Source organism: Cyprinodon tularosa, unplaced genomic scaffold, assembly GCF_016077235.1.
Source record: "Cyprinodon tularosa strain WSP-4 unplaced genomic scaffold, ASM1607723v1 ctg109, whole genome shotgun sequence".
Taxonomy (NCBI): domain Eukaryota; kingdom Metazoa; phylum Chordata; class Actinopteri; order Cyprinodontiformes; family Cyprinodontidae; genus Cyprinodon; species Cyprinodon tularosa.
This window is the reverse complement of record NW_024037882.1, coordinates 1,431,272-1,449,993: the sequence shown is the minus strand read 5'-3', so window position 1 is coordinate 1,449,993 and position 18,722 is coordinate 1,431,272. Positions and strand designations below refer to the sequence as shown.

The 18,722-nt window shown below is 37.9% G+C and overlaps 1 protein-coding gene across 1 annotated transcript in view; it reads right to left on the bottom strand.

Moving 5' to 3' along the window:
- fbxw8 (F-box and WD repeat domain containing 8) overlaps window positions 1–18,722 on the bottom strand; it is a 37,552-nt gene that overhangs the window by 17,101 nt on the left and 1,729 nt on the right. Inside the window, exons 2-7 of the mRNA XM_038293625.1 lie at window positions 17,499–17,603; window positions 15,691–15,855; window positions 11,740–11,828; window positions 8,182–8,339; window positions 7,104–7,300; window positions 6,776–6,994 (exon numbers count right to left, since the gene is read on the bottom strand). Of these exons, the coding sequence (XP_038149553.1) occupies window positions 6,776–6,994; window positions 7,104–7,300; window positions 8,182–8,339; window positions 11,740–11,828; window positions 15,691–15,855; window positions 17,499–17,603 (933 nt within the window). The remainder of the gene's footprint in view (window positions 1–6,775; window positions 6,995–7,103; window positions 7,301–8,181; window positions 8,340–11,739; window positions 11,829–15,690; window positions 15,856–17,498; window positions 17,604–18,722) is intronic.

Here is an 18,722-nt window from a genome sequence, read left to right as displayed (position 1 = left end):
CTACCAAGCTACCCAGCCTCTGCTTTCCATCATATCACTTCTGTGTCTTCACTTGGTCAACTTGCAGCTAAATAAGCAACTGGTGATGCAGATTCTTCTACATAAAAGCAGTCCACCATTTTTCCATAAGATTATTGTTCTCTTCATCAACACAAAACTACTTTTTAATGGAGCACAACTTGCTATGAACTAGGTCTCCGTCATTGTTAAATTAAACATTTTCTTAGGAAAGTTAATTTTGACACGTGTACATGGTTGGAATATTTCGAGAAAAAAAAGAAATTCTACTTCTTTCATGTTACAGAAGCCTAGATTATTTATTAATGGGATGCCCAAATAATGCTATAATGAAAGCCGGGAAGAATACCAGAGAAAAATGATTGATTGATAGTTTAAAATATTAATAACATCGTAGGTATTTGAATCCTTTCAATAAGATTCATGTAGCACATTTAAGAAAATAAAAATTCATTAACCTTTCACTTTGCTGTAATAAAAAAACAAAGCTATGGAAAATACAATTTTCCAGTAAATATAGCCTAAGCCCAGTCAGACATCAGTGCTACTTTCCAGTTGGTCCACTATGTGGTGCTTTAGTGCTGCCGAAAAACTACATCCTACTCTCTAGACAGTATGATGTCAGTGCAGCAGTTTAGCCACAAAGAACAAAAAATCTCTTATAAACCCCTTTAGAAATTAAAAAAGATTTTTTAAATTTGTTCTTCAAAGCTACACCTCTGTTACAGTATTTACTATGAATTTTGTCTCCTTTCAAGCTTATAAGAAATCTTTCACAATGCATAACTATAAGCTGATTACTTTTTAATTTGTTTAAAATTAGAAAAGGTGAAGTTTTCTCAAAGGCTTAAGTGGCCCAAGAGTGGTTTCCCCCCATAGAGTATTGTGTCTCAAGGCTCTTTGCACTAAGTAAAGGTTAAAGAGTCAATTAGCCACATAAGGCCCTTGGAAACCCAGTATTATTAGAAACAAACAGAAGCTAGCTAAGAAACAACACTTGATATAGGTATACTCAAAGGTTGTAGTAATTAGGAGACGTGTCCAGAGAGGGTTTTTTGTAACTCAGGACAGTTATTTTAAATATAAACAAACCTCTCATAGGATCATCACTATCACATCTAAGGGGAGACAAGGTGATGGGGATTGTAGCACAAGGAGACCAAGCTGACATTTAGATCAGCAGGTTGTAAAAGTTTGCAATGTTTCAGAGAGATCATACATATCAAGCCTATAAACAACATTAAAAAATGGCCATTTAATCAAAATCTTGATAGCATGATCCTAAAATGATTGTCCGCGTCACTTTTCTATGCAATGGAATACATTTGTAAACAACTTGCAGCATATTTCCATTTGAGCAAAGCATACTACAATTAACTTGGTTCCACGTCTTCTTTTTCTCATTCTGCACCTGCAGAGAAAATGAGCGGCCTCGTTAACACTAATGGAAACCTTTCATTACAATTAGAGCGATGGAGGTAGCTAGCAGCCTTTTATACAGAGCGTCTGAATTCAGCAAGCAGAGGTGTAAGGTTTTCATCCCGTTTGCCAACATTCACATTTACCCCTTAAAAAAGCCTTGACACGGCTCCATCACTTCCATTAACACACAAGTACTATATTGTTAGTTCCTTTACTGTAGTGATGTATGTAATTCACTAATTAATCATTAAGTTTATGTGATTTGATGATGCATGAAGTGAAAACCAACACCTCAGATTTGATTTCTTTTCTTTAGGAGCTTTGCTTTTCCTTCAAAATGCATTGACAGACTTCAGGTGTATTCAAACTAACCTTAATTCATACATATCATATTCAAAGAACTCAGACAATGAAGAGGATAAGATCTGACCAGCTTGCTGGTCTTTTACATAGACCAGTTTTAATAAGCAACATCTCTCTGCTGTTGATATTTAAGTGGATGCGTGTATAATTCAAACTGCAGGAGACATAAATGGAAATGTGGTGCATGGTGATCCTGGTTTTGAATGTGTGTTGAGGTGAAAACTCAAATGGAGGTGTGTGTGTGCACCACAGCAGTAACTGTAGAGGTGCATGCACACCTGTCTCACTATGAGAGTCAGGGTGGGGCTGCCGTGATTTTGTTTGACCCCTTCAGTTCACTACGTTTTGTTTCACTTTGTTTTTCAATATTCATTTGCTGGTCATAAAATTAGAATATCATGAAAAAGTAGATTGATTTCAGTAATTCCATTTAAAAAGTGAAACTTGTATATTATATTCATACATTACATACAAACTCATATATTTCAGATGTTTATTTTGTTTAATTTTGATGATTACAAATGACAACAAATGAAAATCTCAAATTCATCATATCAGAAAATTAGAATATTGTGAAAAGGTTCAAAATTGATGGCCACTGGTGCCACACTCTAATCAGCTAATTAACTCAAACCACCTGCAAAAGCCTTTAAATGGTCTTTCAGTCTAGTTCTATAGGCTACACAATCATGGGGAAGACTGCTGACTTGACAGTTGTCCAAAAGACGACCATCGACACCTTGCACAAGGAGGGCAAGACACAAAAGGTCATCGCTAAAGAGGCTGGCTGTTCACAGAGCTCAGTGTCCAAGCACATTAATAGAGAGGCGAAGGGAAGGAAAAGATGTGGTCGAAAAAAGTGTACAAGCAAGAGAGATAACCGCACCCTGGAGAGGATTGTGAAACAAAACCCATTCAAAAATGTGGGGGAGATTCACAAAGAGTGGACTGCAGCTGGAGTGAGTGCTTCAAGAACCACCACACACAGACGTATGAAAGACATGGGTTTCTGCTGTCGCATTCCTTGTGTCAAGCCACTCTTGAACCACAGACAGCGTCAGAAGCATCTTGCCTGGGCTAAAGAGAAACAGGACTGGACTGCTGGTGAGTGATCCAAAGTCATGTTCTCTGATGAAAGTAAATTTTGCATTTCCTTTGGAAATCAAGGTCCCAGAGTCTGGAGGAAAAGAAGAGAGGCACTTCATCCACGTTGCTTGAAGTCCAGTGTAAAGTTTCCACAGTCAGTGATGGTTTGGGGTGCCATGTCATCTGCTGGTGTTGGTCCATTGTGTTTTCTGAGGTCCAGGGTCAACGCAGCCACATACCAGGAAGTTTTAGAGCACTTCATGCTTCCTGCAGCTGACCAACTTTTTGGAGATGCAGATTTCATTTTCCAACAGGACTTGGCACCTGCACACAGTGCCAAAGCTACCAGTACCTGGTTAAAGGACCATGGTATCCCTGTTCTTAATTGGCCAGCAAACTCTCCTGACCTTAACCCCATAGAAAATCTATGGGGTATTGTGAAGAAGAAGATGCAATACACCAGAACCAACAATTCAGAAGAGCTAAAAGCCACTATTAGAGCAACCTGGGCTATCATAACACCTGAGCAGTGCCACAGACTGATCGACTCCATGCCACGCCGCATTGCTGCAGTAATACAGGCCAAAGGAGGCCCAACTAAATACTGAGTGCTGTACATGCTCATACTTTTCATGTTCATACTTTTCAGTTGGCCAACATTTCTATAAATCCTTTGTTTTTATTGGTCTTCAGTAATATTCAAATTTTCTGATATGATGAATTTGAGATTTTCATTTGTTGTCATTTGTAATCATCAAAATTAAACAAAATAAACATCTGAAATATATGAGTTTGTATGTAATGTATGAATATAATATACAAGTTTCACTTTTTAAATGGAATTACTGAAATCAATCTACTTTTTCATGATATTCTAATTTTATGACCAGCACCTGTACATGTTAATCAACTGATCTCACGTCATTTGCGATTTTCATCCCTGTGGTGCTGTCTTAACTTGTGCTGGTGCTAATAAACAAAAAAATGAGCATTCTGGAAGTCAGTGCATCTTTAACGATAAACTATCAAGCCAACACAAATAGGGCAACAAACGAGGACCCGACCCGACTCTCAGTGGCTAATAGGATCTGGTTGGAAGATGCAATACAAACAATGAGGCAAAAATATATGTTTATTGCAAGATACAAAAGGAGGAGACTTTTGCTTCCTAAGAAAACTATTAAAACCTCACAAATTTTTGGGTTTTTTGGGCCGGTGGAGCAGACACCATGTTTAGTATAAATCTAATACAGCATTACAAGAAACCCTATGAAGCACAGAGTTGAAATGTCATGATGTTGGAAGGCTTTTCTGAAGAGGAACATGCATCATAGATACCATGAATTCTACCAAGTATCCATGGGAGCTTAAGTAAAATAGCTAGCTTTGGGAGACCTATAACTCACAAATACCTCCCACACTCCTTTAACACCTGAATGTGTTGCTGGGGAGACTAAGCACCACCAGGTTCCTCAGTCTGCATATCGGAGGAGATAAATAACACAACATGACTGGTAAGGAAATTTAGAAAGTGTCCTAGATTCCATCATGCACACCTTCCAACGAGCCGGTGCATCACACTGAGGTCAGAGTTGCTCAGAGTCCTGTAAGAATATACAGGTGCTGGTCATAAAATTAGAATATCATGAAAAAGTAGATTGATTTCAGTAATTCCATTTAAAAAGTGAAACTTGTATATTATATTCATACATTACATACAAACTCATATATTTCAGATGTTTATTTTGTTTAATTTTGATGATTACAAATGACGACAAATGAAAATCTCAAATTCATCATATCAGAAAATTAGAATATTGTGAAAAGGTTCAAAATTGATGGCCCCTGGTGCCACACTCTAATCAGCTAATTAACTCAAACCACCTGCAAAAGCCTTTAAATGGTCTTTCAGTCTAGTTCTATAGGCTACACAATCATGGGGAAGACTGCTGACTTGACAGTTGTCCAAAAGACGACCATCGACACCTTGCACAAGGAGGGCAAGACACAAAAGGTCATCGCTAAAGAGGCTGGCTGTTCACAGAGCTCAGTGTCCAAGCACATTAATAGAGAGGCGAAGGGAAGGAAAAGATGTGGTCGAAAAAAGTGTACAAGCAAGAGAGATAACCGCACCCTGGAGAGGATTGTGAAACAAAACCCATTCAAAAATGTGGGGGAGATTCACAAAGAGTGGACTGCAGCTGGAGTGAGTGCTTCAAGAACCACCACACACAGACGTATGAAAGACATGGGTTTCTGCTGTCGCATTCCTTGTGTCAAGCCACTCTTGAACCACAGACAGCGTCAGAAGCGTCTTGCCTGGGCTAAAGAGAAACAGGACTGGACTGCTGGTGAGTGGTCCAAAGTCATGTTCTCTGATGAAAGTAAATTTTGCATTTCCTTTGGAAATCAAGGTCCCAGAGTCTGGAGGAAAAGAAGAGAGGCACTTCATCCACGTTGCTTGAAGTCCAGTGTAAAGTTTCCACAGTCAGTGATGGTTTGGGGTGCCATGTCATCTGCTGGTGTTGGTCCATTGTGTTTTCTGAGGTCCAGGGTCAACGCAGCCACATACCAGGAAGTTTTAGAGCGCTTCATGCTTCCTGCAGCTGACCAACTTTTTGGAGATGCAGATTTCATTTTCCAACAGGACTTGGCACCTGCACACAGTGCCAAAGCTACCAGTACCTGGTTGAAGGACCATGGTATCCCTGTTCTTAATTGGCCAGCAAACTCTCCTGACCTTAACCCCATAGAAAATCTATGGGGTATTGTGAAGAAGAAGATGCAATACACCAGACCCAACAATTCAGAAGAGCTAAAAGCCACTATTAGAGCAACCTGGGCTATCATAACACCTGAGCAGTGCCACAGACTGATCGACTCCATGCCACGCCGCATTGCTGCAGTAATACAGGCCAAAGGAGGCCCAACTAAATACTGAGTGCTGTACATGCTCATACTTTTCATGTTCATACTTTTCAGTTGGCCAACATTTCTATAAATCCTTTGTTTTTATTGGTCTTCAGTAATATTCTAATTTTCTGATATGATGAATTTGAGATTTTCATTTGTTGTCATTTGTAATCATCAAAATTAAACAAAATAAACATCTGAAATATATGAGTTTGTATGTAATGTATGAATATAATATACAAGTTTCACTTTTTAAATGGAATTACTGAAATCAATCTACTTTTTCATGATATTCTAATTTTATGACCAGCACCTGTATCCATCGTACGCTTTGTTTCATCAGGCTGTTGGGGGCTTATGCCCAAAGTAACTATTGCTGCCACATTCATACACATAGATGCAACAGAGGAAAAATAGCTATTTTATTCTAAAAGCCACAGTTTTGATTCCAGATTGAACAGTTCAGCTCAGGGTACGCTGACAGGGTACACCGTTATTTTACAGCTGTATGTTCGTTATTTTTGTCTTTTACTTAAATCTTGTATCTAATCATGTAACCCTTTCTTGCACTAGTGGGTGTACATGTTTGCTTCCTAATTCCATTGAATTGAATCATTTTATAAATTCAACCTGAGTGTGAGGATGACGATGTCACAGCATACACTCAATGTGTGACATGATTAAACCTGTTAAGACTTTATATGTGACTCATCTTTATTTTCATTAAAATAAAAATAAAAAAGTGTGATAGCCAGAGTTAATGTGTTTCACATGCCTCTATTGAATGGTAACCCCCCCAAAATTGACATAAATTAATAGTGTTTATATAACAGCATCCCATTTATAATTGATGAACTAACAGAAATGTAACTTTTCTTTCACTATAAAATTTGTTTTGTTAAATGTAAATCATAATATCTTCTACAAATTAGTTGTATTCCTATTAGATAAGCCCTTAATCAGCTGAACTCACCTTATTGCCTCCATCATGCATTGCCCAGCCTGTGCGCTTCACCCCAAAAGCAGCGAGGGTATCAGATGCATCCAAACAGGTTACAGGATGACCATAAACAGAGTGCAGAGTCCTTGGCTCCTCCTCCTGAGGATTCAACAAGTAGACGTCTTCTCCAGCTGCTAAAACCACCATCGGGGACTGATCTACCCGATTGGGTACCAGAGTCAGGCTGTCTACCTGTCCAAAAAAAATAAAGTATCTGTGTGACTCCCTCATAGGTATATATCCTAATATTCCCATTAGCAAAAAGCTAAGGGTGCAAATGAAAACAAAGTGTCCTACTTACTGTTTTGGGTAGCCGAGTCTCACAGACAGTCCTCCAGTATCCACAGTCGTTGGCGCTGTCCAACCGAACATTTGATCCTGTGGCTGAAACCAGGACGGGACTGTCTGGGCTCAGACCCAGAGCCTGAATCCTCCCTGCAATCTGGTAGTGGTGGATGGGCTCTCCGCCTGTTTCTGTGCTCCACAGGTCTACACAACCTACACCAGAAACAAATGCTGAAAAAAAAAGTGCTCTGATGTCCAGATACTGAACAGCTTTGCTTAGCAGGTTTTCAGATGGATAGATGATGTGCAGAACCAATATCCTAAATATTAGAGACAAAGCAATATGTCATCTGGCTGATAATTTCAGCCAGTTTTAGTGTTTACCAGATGTGCGATACATGGATGTCTTCTCTGATTTATTAGTGCATTGAGTAGCCATGCCTTGATGCATGCATTGCAGCTCCATCCCTTTGCTAAACATTGTTAATATTTTTTGATTTTTAGATAAATGTGTTTTTCAAATTGTGGCATGTGTTGCAGTTTTTAATCACTGTGTAATTTCTAACATTAGTCGGTCTCTGATATATATAACCACCTGTTTGTTTTAAAATGTCTTATAAAGTGCTGGTGGTCTTTATAGCGATAAACTTATACTATAAGCCACTATAAGCTAAGAATTTCATTTCAGGGCTGGATGTCAGTGATTCACTGTTTAACATGTTTTATTAGCTGTATGGTTTAGCTGTGTCACATTTGAAAAAAATAAATAAAAGTTTCATACATCAGTGCCTCTTTAGTATTCTAGTTTTTCTTTATGATTACTAAAATCAATGTCTGTTATTTTACAGAAGCTTCATTAGGAGAGCGTGCAAAAAAATTAAAGCAGGGTTAAAAAAATATTTGCCTTTTATTAAAGGTGTTTTTTGCTTTAATTTTAATTTTATTGTGACTTGGATGAACCAATTCACCCAAGTAAAGATGAATTTAATTTCAGGATGTTTGAACGCCTTCACAGGGGGGCGCTGTATGTCAGGATTCTAATTTCAATGTTCAAACCAAACATTTAGTGCACCTTTAAACAAATCCCCACTCACCATCCTCATATGAAGCAGCAGCCACTGCGCTGTTGATCTGAACATGGCTGACGTGCGGTCTACGGTGTGTGTTCGCCGACAGACTGTTGGACTTGAGGTAGGATGATGTTGAGTCCCAGTGCAGTGTGTCCCAAAGCCTCACATCACCAGATGTGTACCTTTAATATAAACACGGCAGGGTTACTAGATATTAACGCATTTCTTACATGTGGTGTTGAAAATTAGAGTAGTGATATGACGCTAACATTCAGCTAAATAAAAACCCCAAAGTTCCTTTCAGCGCTTAAAGGAGTTCATTGTGAGGAGCAATTCGTTGATGGCCTTAAAGAAGAGGGGGGAAAATCAGCTTTGCTTTCTGTATGAGGAACAATTGTCTCCTGTAGAGAGCAGCCCTGACCTCTGACCCCCACATACCACCTCCTCTATCTCCTCTCCTGCTGCCATCTTCACAGATACAATCATGCCTAAGCCCCTTGGAGCTGCAATGTGTCTAACAGTAACAGTAACAGCCAGTTTGATACAGAGTGAATATGTTAGTGTGTGGGTGTGTGTGTGTGTGTTTGTGTGGATTTGCAGGGTTTGGCAAGATTAGAAGTGCACACTTTTTCCTTAATTGGTGCATCATCAAAATGCAAGCATGACGAGGATGTTGGATCTCTCCCAACAAACTTATGTGGGAAGAAGTTCATCTCAGACTTTGTGCAGACTTCAGCAGATCGGTTCTGTCGCTGTGAAAAAATTAATGGCTGATGATCCTGCAGCTGCTTTTTTTTTCCTTTTTTGTTATTAAAGTCCTTTAATAAAAGGTTTTCTGTAACCAATCAAATTGATTTCCACTGCTCTTAATTGCCATTGATTCTTTTCTAAACAAATTAAAATAGTTTCAGTTAAAGGATTATGAGGAAAGTATTGACATCATTAATATTATAGCAGTGTATGCATAAATTTAACAGCATGTTCACATCACATCAGGCAACTTAATGAATGTCCTCAGTGTTTAGATACTGTGCGCTCCGTGTATAATTTTAAACCATACAAACAGGCCACCATCTATGAAGGGATCCAGCAGGACTAATGGGAATCTAGTAGAGTTTGTCCCATGAGACGCTTCAGATCTCCTAAAGGGCCCTTTATTGGGCCCCTAAGGTCCCTCACAATTTATCACTGCCTCATTCCAGCTAGTTCAGGGCAGGTTTAGCTGATTAAGCAGCAATTTATGTCCTCCTTCCTCAATAAATACAGTTGTTACTGTTATTTAGAGGGAACTTTATTGAATAAGCAGTGATGTGACTATGTGCACTTGTGGTGTAGTAACTAAAAACGAACAACTTACTCTATTAAGGAAAAATGTTGCCATTTGTTCCGATAAAGGACATCAGATGTCAGACATAGGGCTGTAAGGTGTGACTGAAGTCATTAAAACTGATGCATATATCTGTATGAAACATGTTTCATAACACTGGGCCATATTCTTCCATTGCTCCAGGTGGTCCAGGTGTAATGCTTCTGTGCCCACTGTCATTGCTTCCAGCAGCGGACAAAGGTCAGCATGGCCACTCTGATTAAGCGTAAGCAAAATAAACTGGGATCCAAAGTGTTTTCCGACAGCGTTTTATCATAAACCTTATCTGTTCTAGTAGCCCACACAGGCCAGCCCTTCACTCCCTCAGTGCATTGATGAGCCTTGAGTGCCTGCAACCCTGCTTCTGGTTCCCCACTATCTCCCCCCTTGGACCCCGTTCTGAAGATATAGACAATTAGACTGCAGTTTAATGCTCTATATTCAGTTCAGCTATTAAACTGAATTCTTCCGGAAAGGTTGATATTCTGGTCTTAAGGTACAAATTGCATCTTTATAAGTCATCCTTAGTGCTTGTTAATGGATACAACTGGAGAGTTAAGTTTTTCTCAGGTTGCTACCTTCATTTACAGCATGGTTGTAAGGGGTAGTATAAATACAAAGTTTTAAGATAACTACACCCTGTCTACTTTTAAGGCTAGACCTATAACTTTCATTTTTAATAAACCTTATAGTTAGAGTGACTCAGGTTGTCCTGAGCTACCTCTATAGTTATGCTGCTATAGCCTTAGGTTGCTGGAAGACAAAGGACCACAATTCATCATATATAACATTCTGCAATGTTTGTTAGATCAGACCCTAACTTTATGCTCTCTCTACCTTTTCTCATCATAGTAGCCTCATCTGGTCTTTTCCTGTTTGGCTGAAACACCATCTTGGACAGAAATAGCTGGACTGCTGCCATCAACATCTTTCGTTATAGATGACAGAGTTCGGAATTTTTTAGGATCTAGTCCCGTTTCTCTCCCAGACAGATTTACGGACTTCCCTTTAACCTAGGCCAACTGCATGTGCTCTCTTTCATCCCTTTGACATGGAAACTGTCTCAGAGCTTATCTGCTCCACTCTTTCTTTTCCAGACAGAGCCACTTGTGGAGCTAGTTTATTGGTACCTTTTCTAACATAGAAAGCATTTATAGATCAGAGTTTATATGTTCATTTTTTATGGCTATTTCTGTCTTCTTGAACCCCCAGTGGGCCTCGGCATAAGAACGCTCACGCCTAAAAATGGATTTATTGTGTAAAAAAAAAAAAAAAACCTGGGATCATTCTTCTGTGCATATGATTTTATTTCCCTTTTCTTAAAAAAATAAAAAATAAAAAAATAGGAAACAACCCGAATATAAATATGACTGATTTATTTATATCTGACTTGGTCAACATGTAAAAAAAAAAAAAAAAAAAAAAAAAAGTGTCATTGTCATTATCAAGTATCATCTCTGTGATTTTTTTGGCCTGTATACTGTTACATGGAAAAATGTCGCTTCTTTCCTTTGCTTCCCGCTGCTTCCTTTTTGTTTGCCGAGTCCAATAATCTCAGCATGTCCCTTTTTATGAAACTTATAGAGGTGTTTCATTAAGTTGGTGGTGTTATAGTTTGAAGATTTAACACCGCCCCTTGGAACATTTCTCCCACATATAAATCCTTTTGCTCGCTCCATCATAAACAGTATGGCCGTGTTGTGTTGTTGCGCTGCCGCATGATGGCAGAGCATAGCAATAGATCGGCCCCTATATCGAGTCAATTGTCACCGATACCGATCAATTTTCTTTCTTTATATCTGGACCGATACTGATAAAAATATTGGATCGGTGCATCCCTAATAATAACCCAGCTAATAAAAGTGTTAAACCAACAATAAATTAAGAAACCAAACTTTATAAAAAAAGATGTTATGTAGGTAGCTGTGTCCTCACTGGCATCTAGTTGCCTGATGAACACAATGGCTTCAGTTGGCAAAGGAAACATTAACCTCATCCCCTGATTTACTTTACATTGCAACATTTTGGCATTGGTTTAGACAGGGATTTATAGCATTTTCTACATTAATTTACTCATCATGTATTAAATCACAAAAATCTATGAACAAGTTTAATTTAACATGACAGAAAAATCAATGCAGATGAAGCAAGAACAATCGAGCTGTGTTTAAACAAAGAGGATATCAGACGTAGATCCGCTCGTCCTTGAAACTCACCCAGCCAAAACAAAGCTGTCACAGGAGCTGACGCTACACAGAATCTTGCCCAACTCGAACTGCAGCTGGCTGACGGACCCCACTCGGTTCTAAACAGGCAGAGATGTTGGGCTTAAAACTTTAAACAATAACAATTATAGGGCTAATTACAAAAAGTATGGATTAGACTTTTTTTTTTGCATAGCAAACTCAAACCTTAATATATTTATTTCTATGTAATAAATCAACTGGTAGTTCAAAATTCTGAAGGTGAAGGAACATTCCTACAAAAATCTAAAAGAATGAGGTGCGAATCGGATGATATCTTGTCTCTTCCTTGCATGCCATTCTTCTTTACAAATTGGATCTAGCATAGCTGGATTTAATTAAAAAACATCTATCTTTCAATACTTATTGAAGACCCTTATTTTGATTTAGATTAGGGCTCATGTTGCTTAGAGATCTCTTAGCAGTCATATGGTGGCCCACTAGACGTCATCGGTCTACAATTAGATGATGAAAAGAACCAAACTCAAACAGCTGATAATCAGTTCCCTGGCATTTTGTAACGACCTTTAACAGAAAAATCTCATTAATCCACTAACCAGCTGTTGTTTCTTCTATTTCTCTCCATTTTGCTCTGACCAACAACCCAGAACAATGCTGCCACCACTGTGCTCCACAGCTAAGATGTGTGCAACTTAACTTTCCACCACACACCATGTTGTTAAGGATTAAAATGATTAGCACAGCCTGAAAAGGTGCTTAGATCATATAATGTCTAGAGATTGAGACATTTAAATGTCTTTCCTCAATCAGCCGGGTAGCTCCTTGCCATTATTGATGAACAAGCAGTTGCCAAACATCTGGTATTTATTGATGGATGGACACAAACAGTTGTCTACATGCTGTCTAAAAATCTGAGTAAAATTAATCCTTCCCATGAGTCGTGTGAATTAATGTGATTAAAAACTCACTGAATAGTTGGAAATATGAAAAAATGCAAAAATGGATAATACAAATGCAACCAAGAGTTTGAGAGGTGAAAAAAGATGCATTTAAATTGATAAAAGGATCGTCAAAATAGCAAAGAACCAGTCAACATTTGGGTTCAGGATGAAAAATGTTTGCTGTTAGTTGTGAACACTGCATACAAGAGACTAAGCTGTCAGCAAAAGTTTACCATAAATTCCAACTGTTATCCAAAAAAAAGAAAAGAAAAGAAAATCCTGGGCCTTCAAACTTATCAAAGAACACATTGATTTTCCAAAAAATAAATAAATATAACTCTTAAAAAATCCCACAGAGTTGATGAAGCTGAATGATTCTTCTAAAGTTTAGGTGCTGGACAGTTTGTCTGTATAAATCAATAAATACTTAAGAATATATCAAACATTATTAATTAATTAAGGAAACAAATAAGCCAAAACATTATATTAAGAAAACAGGCTTTTTTTCCACATTTGCCTTGCAGATTTTCAGACAAGGCATGTGACGAAGTTGGATTCATATATAAGAAATCCGTCACACTAAGGGAACAGAGAATTTTTATTATATGAACTTCAAAAGTTTTAACTATTTATATGATTGTATGTTTTTGTGTACGAGAGACCAACAAGATTACTACGGTACTATAGGATGGCCAGCCCGATTCTCCTTGGTCAACTCCGTGCAAAAGCAAGTTCTCAGAAACAGTGGATACAAAACAAAATATTAGCTGAGTGATCCACAGGTAAGCTAATCTTCTAAGGTTTTCCTGTTTGTAGAGCAAAATTTTTAGTTTGAAAGGAAAAGCTTTATTCAATGTTCTTTACTATCTGCAAAGTTGGAAATAATTGGGTGAATTTTCCTCCCGTTTTGTTTTAAGGACAGAATATGTAATTTATTAAAATAAAAGCATCTACAGGTGCTGGTCATAAAATTAGAATATCATGAAAAAGTAGATTGATTTCAGTAATTCCATTTAAAAAGTGAAACTTGTATATTATATTCATACATTACATACAAACTCATATATTTCAGATGTTTATTTTGTTTAATTTTGATGATTACAAATGACAACAAATGAAAATCTCAAATTCATCATATCAGAAAATTAGAATATTACTGAAGACCAATAAAAACAAAGGATTTATAGAAATGTTGGCCAACTGAAAAGTATGAACATGAAAAGTATGAGCATGTACAGCACTCAGTATTTAGTTGGGCCTCCTTTGGCCTGTATTACTGCAGCAATGCGGCGTGGCATGGAGTCGATCAGTCTGTGGCACTGCTCAGGTGTTATGATAGCCCAGGTTGCTCTAATAGTGGCTTTTAGCTCTTCTGAATTGTTGGGTCTGGTGTATTGCATCTTCTTCTTCACAATACCCCATAGATTTTCTATGGGGTTAAGGTCAGGAGAGTTTGCTGGCCAATTAAGAACAGGGATACCATGGTCCTTCAACCAGGTACTGGTAGCTTTGGCACTGTGTGCAGGTGCCAAGTCCTGTTGGAAAATGAAATCTGCATCTCCAAAAAGTTGGTCAGCTGCAGGAAGCATGAAGTGCTCTAAAACTTCCTGGTATGTGGCTGCGTTGACCCTGGACCTCAGAAAACACAATGGACCAACACCAGCAGATGACATGGCACCCCAAACCATCACTGACTGTGGAAACTTTACACTGGACTTCAAGCAACGTGGATGAAGTGCCTCTCTTCTTTTCCTCCAGACTCTGGGACCTTGATTTCCAAAGGAAATGCAAAATTTACTTTCATCAGAGAACATGACTTTGGACCACTCACCAGCAGTCCAGTCCTGTTTCTCTTTAGCCCAGGCAAGACGCTTCTGACGCTGTCTGTGGTTCAAGAGTGGCTTGACACAAGGAATGCGACAGCAGAAACCCATGTCTTTCATACGTCTGTGTGTGGTGGTTCTTGAAGCACTCACTCCAGCTGCAGTCCACTCTTTGTGAATCTCCCCCACATTTTTGAATGGGTTTTGTTTCACAATCCTCTCCAGGGTGCGGTTATCTCTCTTGCTTGTACACTTTTTTCGACCACATCTTTTCCTTCCCTTCGCCTCTCTATTAATGTGCTTGGACACTGAGCTCTGTGAACAGCCAGCCTCTTTAGCGATGACCTTTTGTGTCTTGCCCTCCTTGTGCAAGGTGTCGATGGTCGTCTTTTGGACAACTGTCAAGTCAGCAGTCTTCCCCATGATTGTGTAGCCTATAGAACTAGACTGAAAGACCATTTAAAGGCTTTTGCAGGTGGTTTGAGTTAATTAGCTGATTAGAGTGTGGCACCAGGGGCCATCAATTTTGAACCTTTTCACAATATTCTAATTTTCTGATATGATGAATTTGAGATTTTCATTTGTTGTCATTTGTAATCATCAAAATTAAACAAAATAAACATCTGAAATATATGAGTTTGTATGTAATGTATGAATATAATATACAAGTTTCACTTTTTAAATGGAATTACTGAAATCAATCTACTTTTTCATGATATTCTAATTTTATGACCAGCACCTGTATAGCGAGATAAACTTAAAGCTGACAAAAAGGGGACACAATACAACCAGGGATATCCTATATGTACATTATAAAAAAAAACAATCATTAATCATATCACTTTCATTACACAGACATGCACAAACTCGTGTTGACTTCTTCATAAAACACTAATAAATCATAGAAGCTGTAATGTCAGAGAATTTGATGGAGTTTCAAGACACTGAACATTATGATTGTTTTCTCATCAGCGGATAAATCGTAGGACAGTATCAGTGATCTAATGGTTATTAGTAATGAAATTTATTTTAAAAATTAGCGGGCAAACACTGCAGACATCAGGATCTGCCGTTAATCACGTACTAATATATCGTCTAATTTAGATCAGTCGACTATATGCTATTCTCACCTCTCAGTTTTAGTAATTTGATTTAAAAAAGGTTCCTGTTTCAGTGAAGTAGAGCAGCCAAACCCCCACCTTCCAGTTGGAGCGGACACTCCTGGCCGCGCTCCTGCAGTCTCGCAGAGTGCTCTTCCAACAGGGGGAGTTGGAGACGCTGGCATCCTGGTGGTAACCCTCCCTCTGGCACAACCTGAACCATAGAACGCCATCCTCTGCGAGGACTCTCCATGCCCTGCTCACCTGGGAGGAGATTGGACAACGTGACAGTGGTTTGAGTCAGCATACATTAGGAGCTTGCATCACTCATTTCTGCTTAACGAGCCCGGCCGCCTGCCAAACGGGCTCTCTTCACCACAAGTGCTGTGGATCTGCCACTCAAAATGTAATTTACTATCATGCCCCAAATAAAGTCATGAGCTGCCCAAAGCAATAGAGAATAAAGACGGTAACTGTAATTAAAGTGGCCAAACTACGGTGCTACACAAAGAAACAATAAAGCTAAAGTTATTCTTGGATTTTACTCATAGAGTTGACATTTATAATTCTCTTAAAATTATGTTTGATCATCCGTTTTAATTAATACAATTTTAACCCTCCAAAAACTGAATGATATACATGAGAGACAGGCGAGTCTGAAAGTGTCATTCTGAAGGAGGAGGTTTAAAAGTTCAAAAGCAGACAGGGGGTGGTTAGAAGTCTAAAGTGAAAATTCTATCAAAGTGTGACAGATGAAAGGAAAATAGTCTTCTTTCAGCCAGCTGACTTGTAGTGTGCAGCAACCGGTGGGAGCAGCATGTGACTTAACAAGCAATGCAGCCAAAAAAACCTGATCAGTCAAAAGACTTTAAACCGCAAGAGCCGCATTATGGAGAAGTGTGAAAGGTCTGAAGCCAAAACCTTTAGGGCATGCAAAGCTTTTCATATCAGATCAAATGATAGTCTGAAGTAGAGGATAAAATAAACAGTTTTTTTCCAGTTCATCAGTCAGATTAGTTTCTACAGATCTCAGGTTTTCAGAGAAGCACAGAACCGAAATCTCACCTTAGCCTGAGTAGTTCTGCTGCTGAGAAAGCAGCAGGGTTATAATAAATTATTAAAACTAATGAAAAAATTCAGAAAACACTCTTGTCAACTGAAATACATGAGAACTTTAAATAATAGGAAATGGAACTGTAACTGCACTGTGAGTAAAAAAAAAACTAAAACGGATACAAATAATACTCTCCTTTGTTATGGTGTTTATTGATCAATTTAAAAGCTTTGCAAACTGAATAAAAAAGTGTTTCTCGTAACTAAACCACCTTTTGAAAGTGGAATCTTGTGTCTTTACTTAATATAGATATAATTGCATAACATTCTGACCTTTTCGATACCTGCATAAAAAAAAATGAGTAAAAAAACTAAAACTAGTACTAAAACCTGTATAAAAAAATAAAACTAAGTAAGCTTTGGAATTAGAATGATAGAAAACAACAAACCCAGTTAAAAAACTAATGAAAATTAAAGGAATTAAAGATTTTCTTTTTAAATAAGCCAAAAAGAAATTTCCAAAACTAAGTTTCACTCAGAAATCCTAGGGGGTCTACGTGGTAAACAATTACATCTAGTAATATGCCTTGATACCTGTAGTTTGGCTAGGTATCAAATATGTATAAATGTAAATATAAAAAAAACACATAAATGGTGATTTGACAGCATTACTGACCTTTTTTTTCACAAGAATTGTAAGCTGTATGAAAGCAATCTTAGGACAGCCAATTCATTTTGTGGGAAGGGGCTTTCTGCCTCACGTTTTTGTGTCCGTTTTTTCCAATTACATATCATAAACAACCCATCCCTATGCATGCATTTGTTTTCTTTTTGGGATTTTTTTTGCAGCTCACCTGAGCACAGCGGCCGAGTTCTGCACAGTTGAGATACTGGAATATCTTCAAGGCCAATTCGTAGGGTAACTCAACGTCAAAGAAAGGAATGTTGTTGACTTCGTTCTGCAAAGAAGGAGAATTGCAGTACAACACATTGGATACACTGACTACTTTGCTGTGAAAAGTATCACGGCACTCTTAGATTCATTCTGCTTTTTTTAAGCACGCTTGCTTTAGCTTATTTTTTTAACGCACTTTGTTATTAAAAAATTTAACAAACTTTATATGAAACAAACAGATCAGGGTAAATACAAAATGTTTTCATATAATTTTTAAACCAATCCGGCCTAATTAATAAGAAATTAACTAATATTAACCACGTTACGGGGTTAATTTTTCACTAGCTATGGTTCGATCCAGGCTTGATAATAATCTGATCTGTAGAATAACCTGAATGGGAACATGAATCAGGCTAGTCAAAATAGGGTTGTCACGATACTAAACTTTTCAACTCGATACCGATACTAAGGAAAATATTCGATACTCGATACCATTTTCGATACCACAAGGATAAAAACAAAGAATCCAAAATTCTACAGAAATATTTTCATTAATAAATAAAATACATGAAAGGTTGTACGCTGTGCACTATAATAAGCAAGCTTGATAAAAAACTTATAAAATTAAAATTAAGTGTTCCTTCCTTGGCTATGCTTTGCACACATAACAATGACACTAGCCAAACCGGTTAAGAAACAAAAATAATTCTCAGCAGCTGCAGTTCTTACACAAAAAAAGTCTGAAACTGAAAAGTGCACAGAATTATTCAATCACACAGTGTTCTGAATGTGCATTGTCCTCTATTCTGCACTCTAGATGAATGACTGCTTAGGTGCCACTGGTGGTGGCACTGTATCGATACTTTTAAAAACGAGCATTGTATCCGGATACAACTTTTCAGTATCGATACTTTTTTGAATTTCGATACTTTTGACAACCCTAAGTCAAAAAGTACAAGTTGTCAAAAAGTAACACAGGATGAACCAATCTTAAAAAAAATTGAGAATAGATGAGAAAAAAAATCATCTGTCTTTTGGATCACAGCAAACCAGAGAAAGAGACTTTCTAAAGAAAACATGGAACAATAATAACCACATGGGAGGTTATTATTGTTGTATTATTCCATAATTAGATTATACAGCAAAAATATAAACAAAGTTAAGAATTTAGAGAGCCAATATT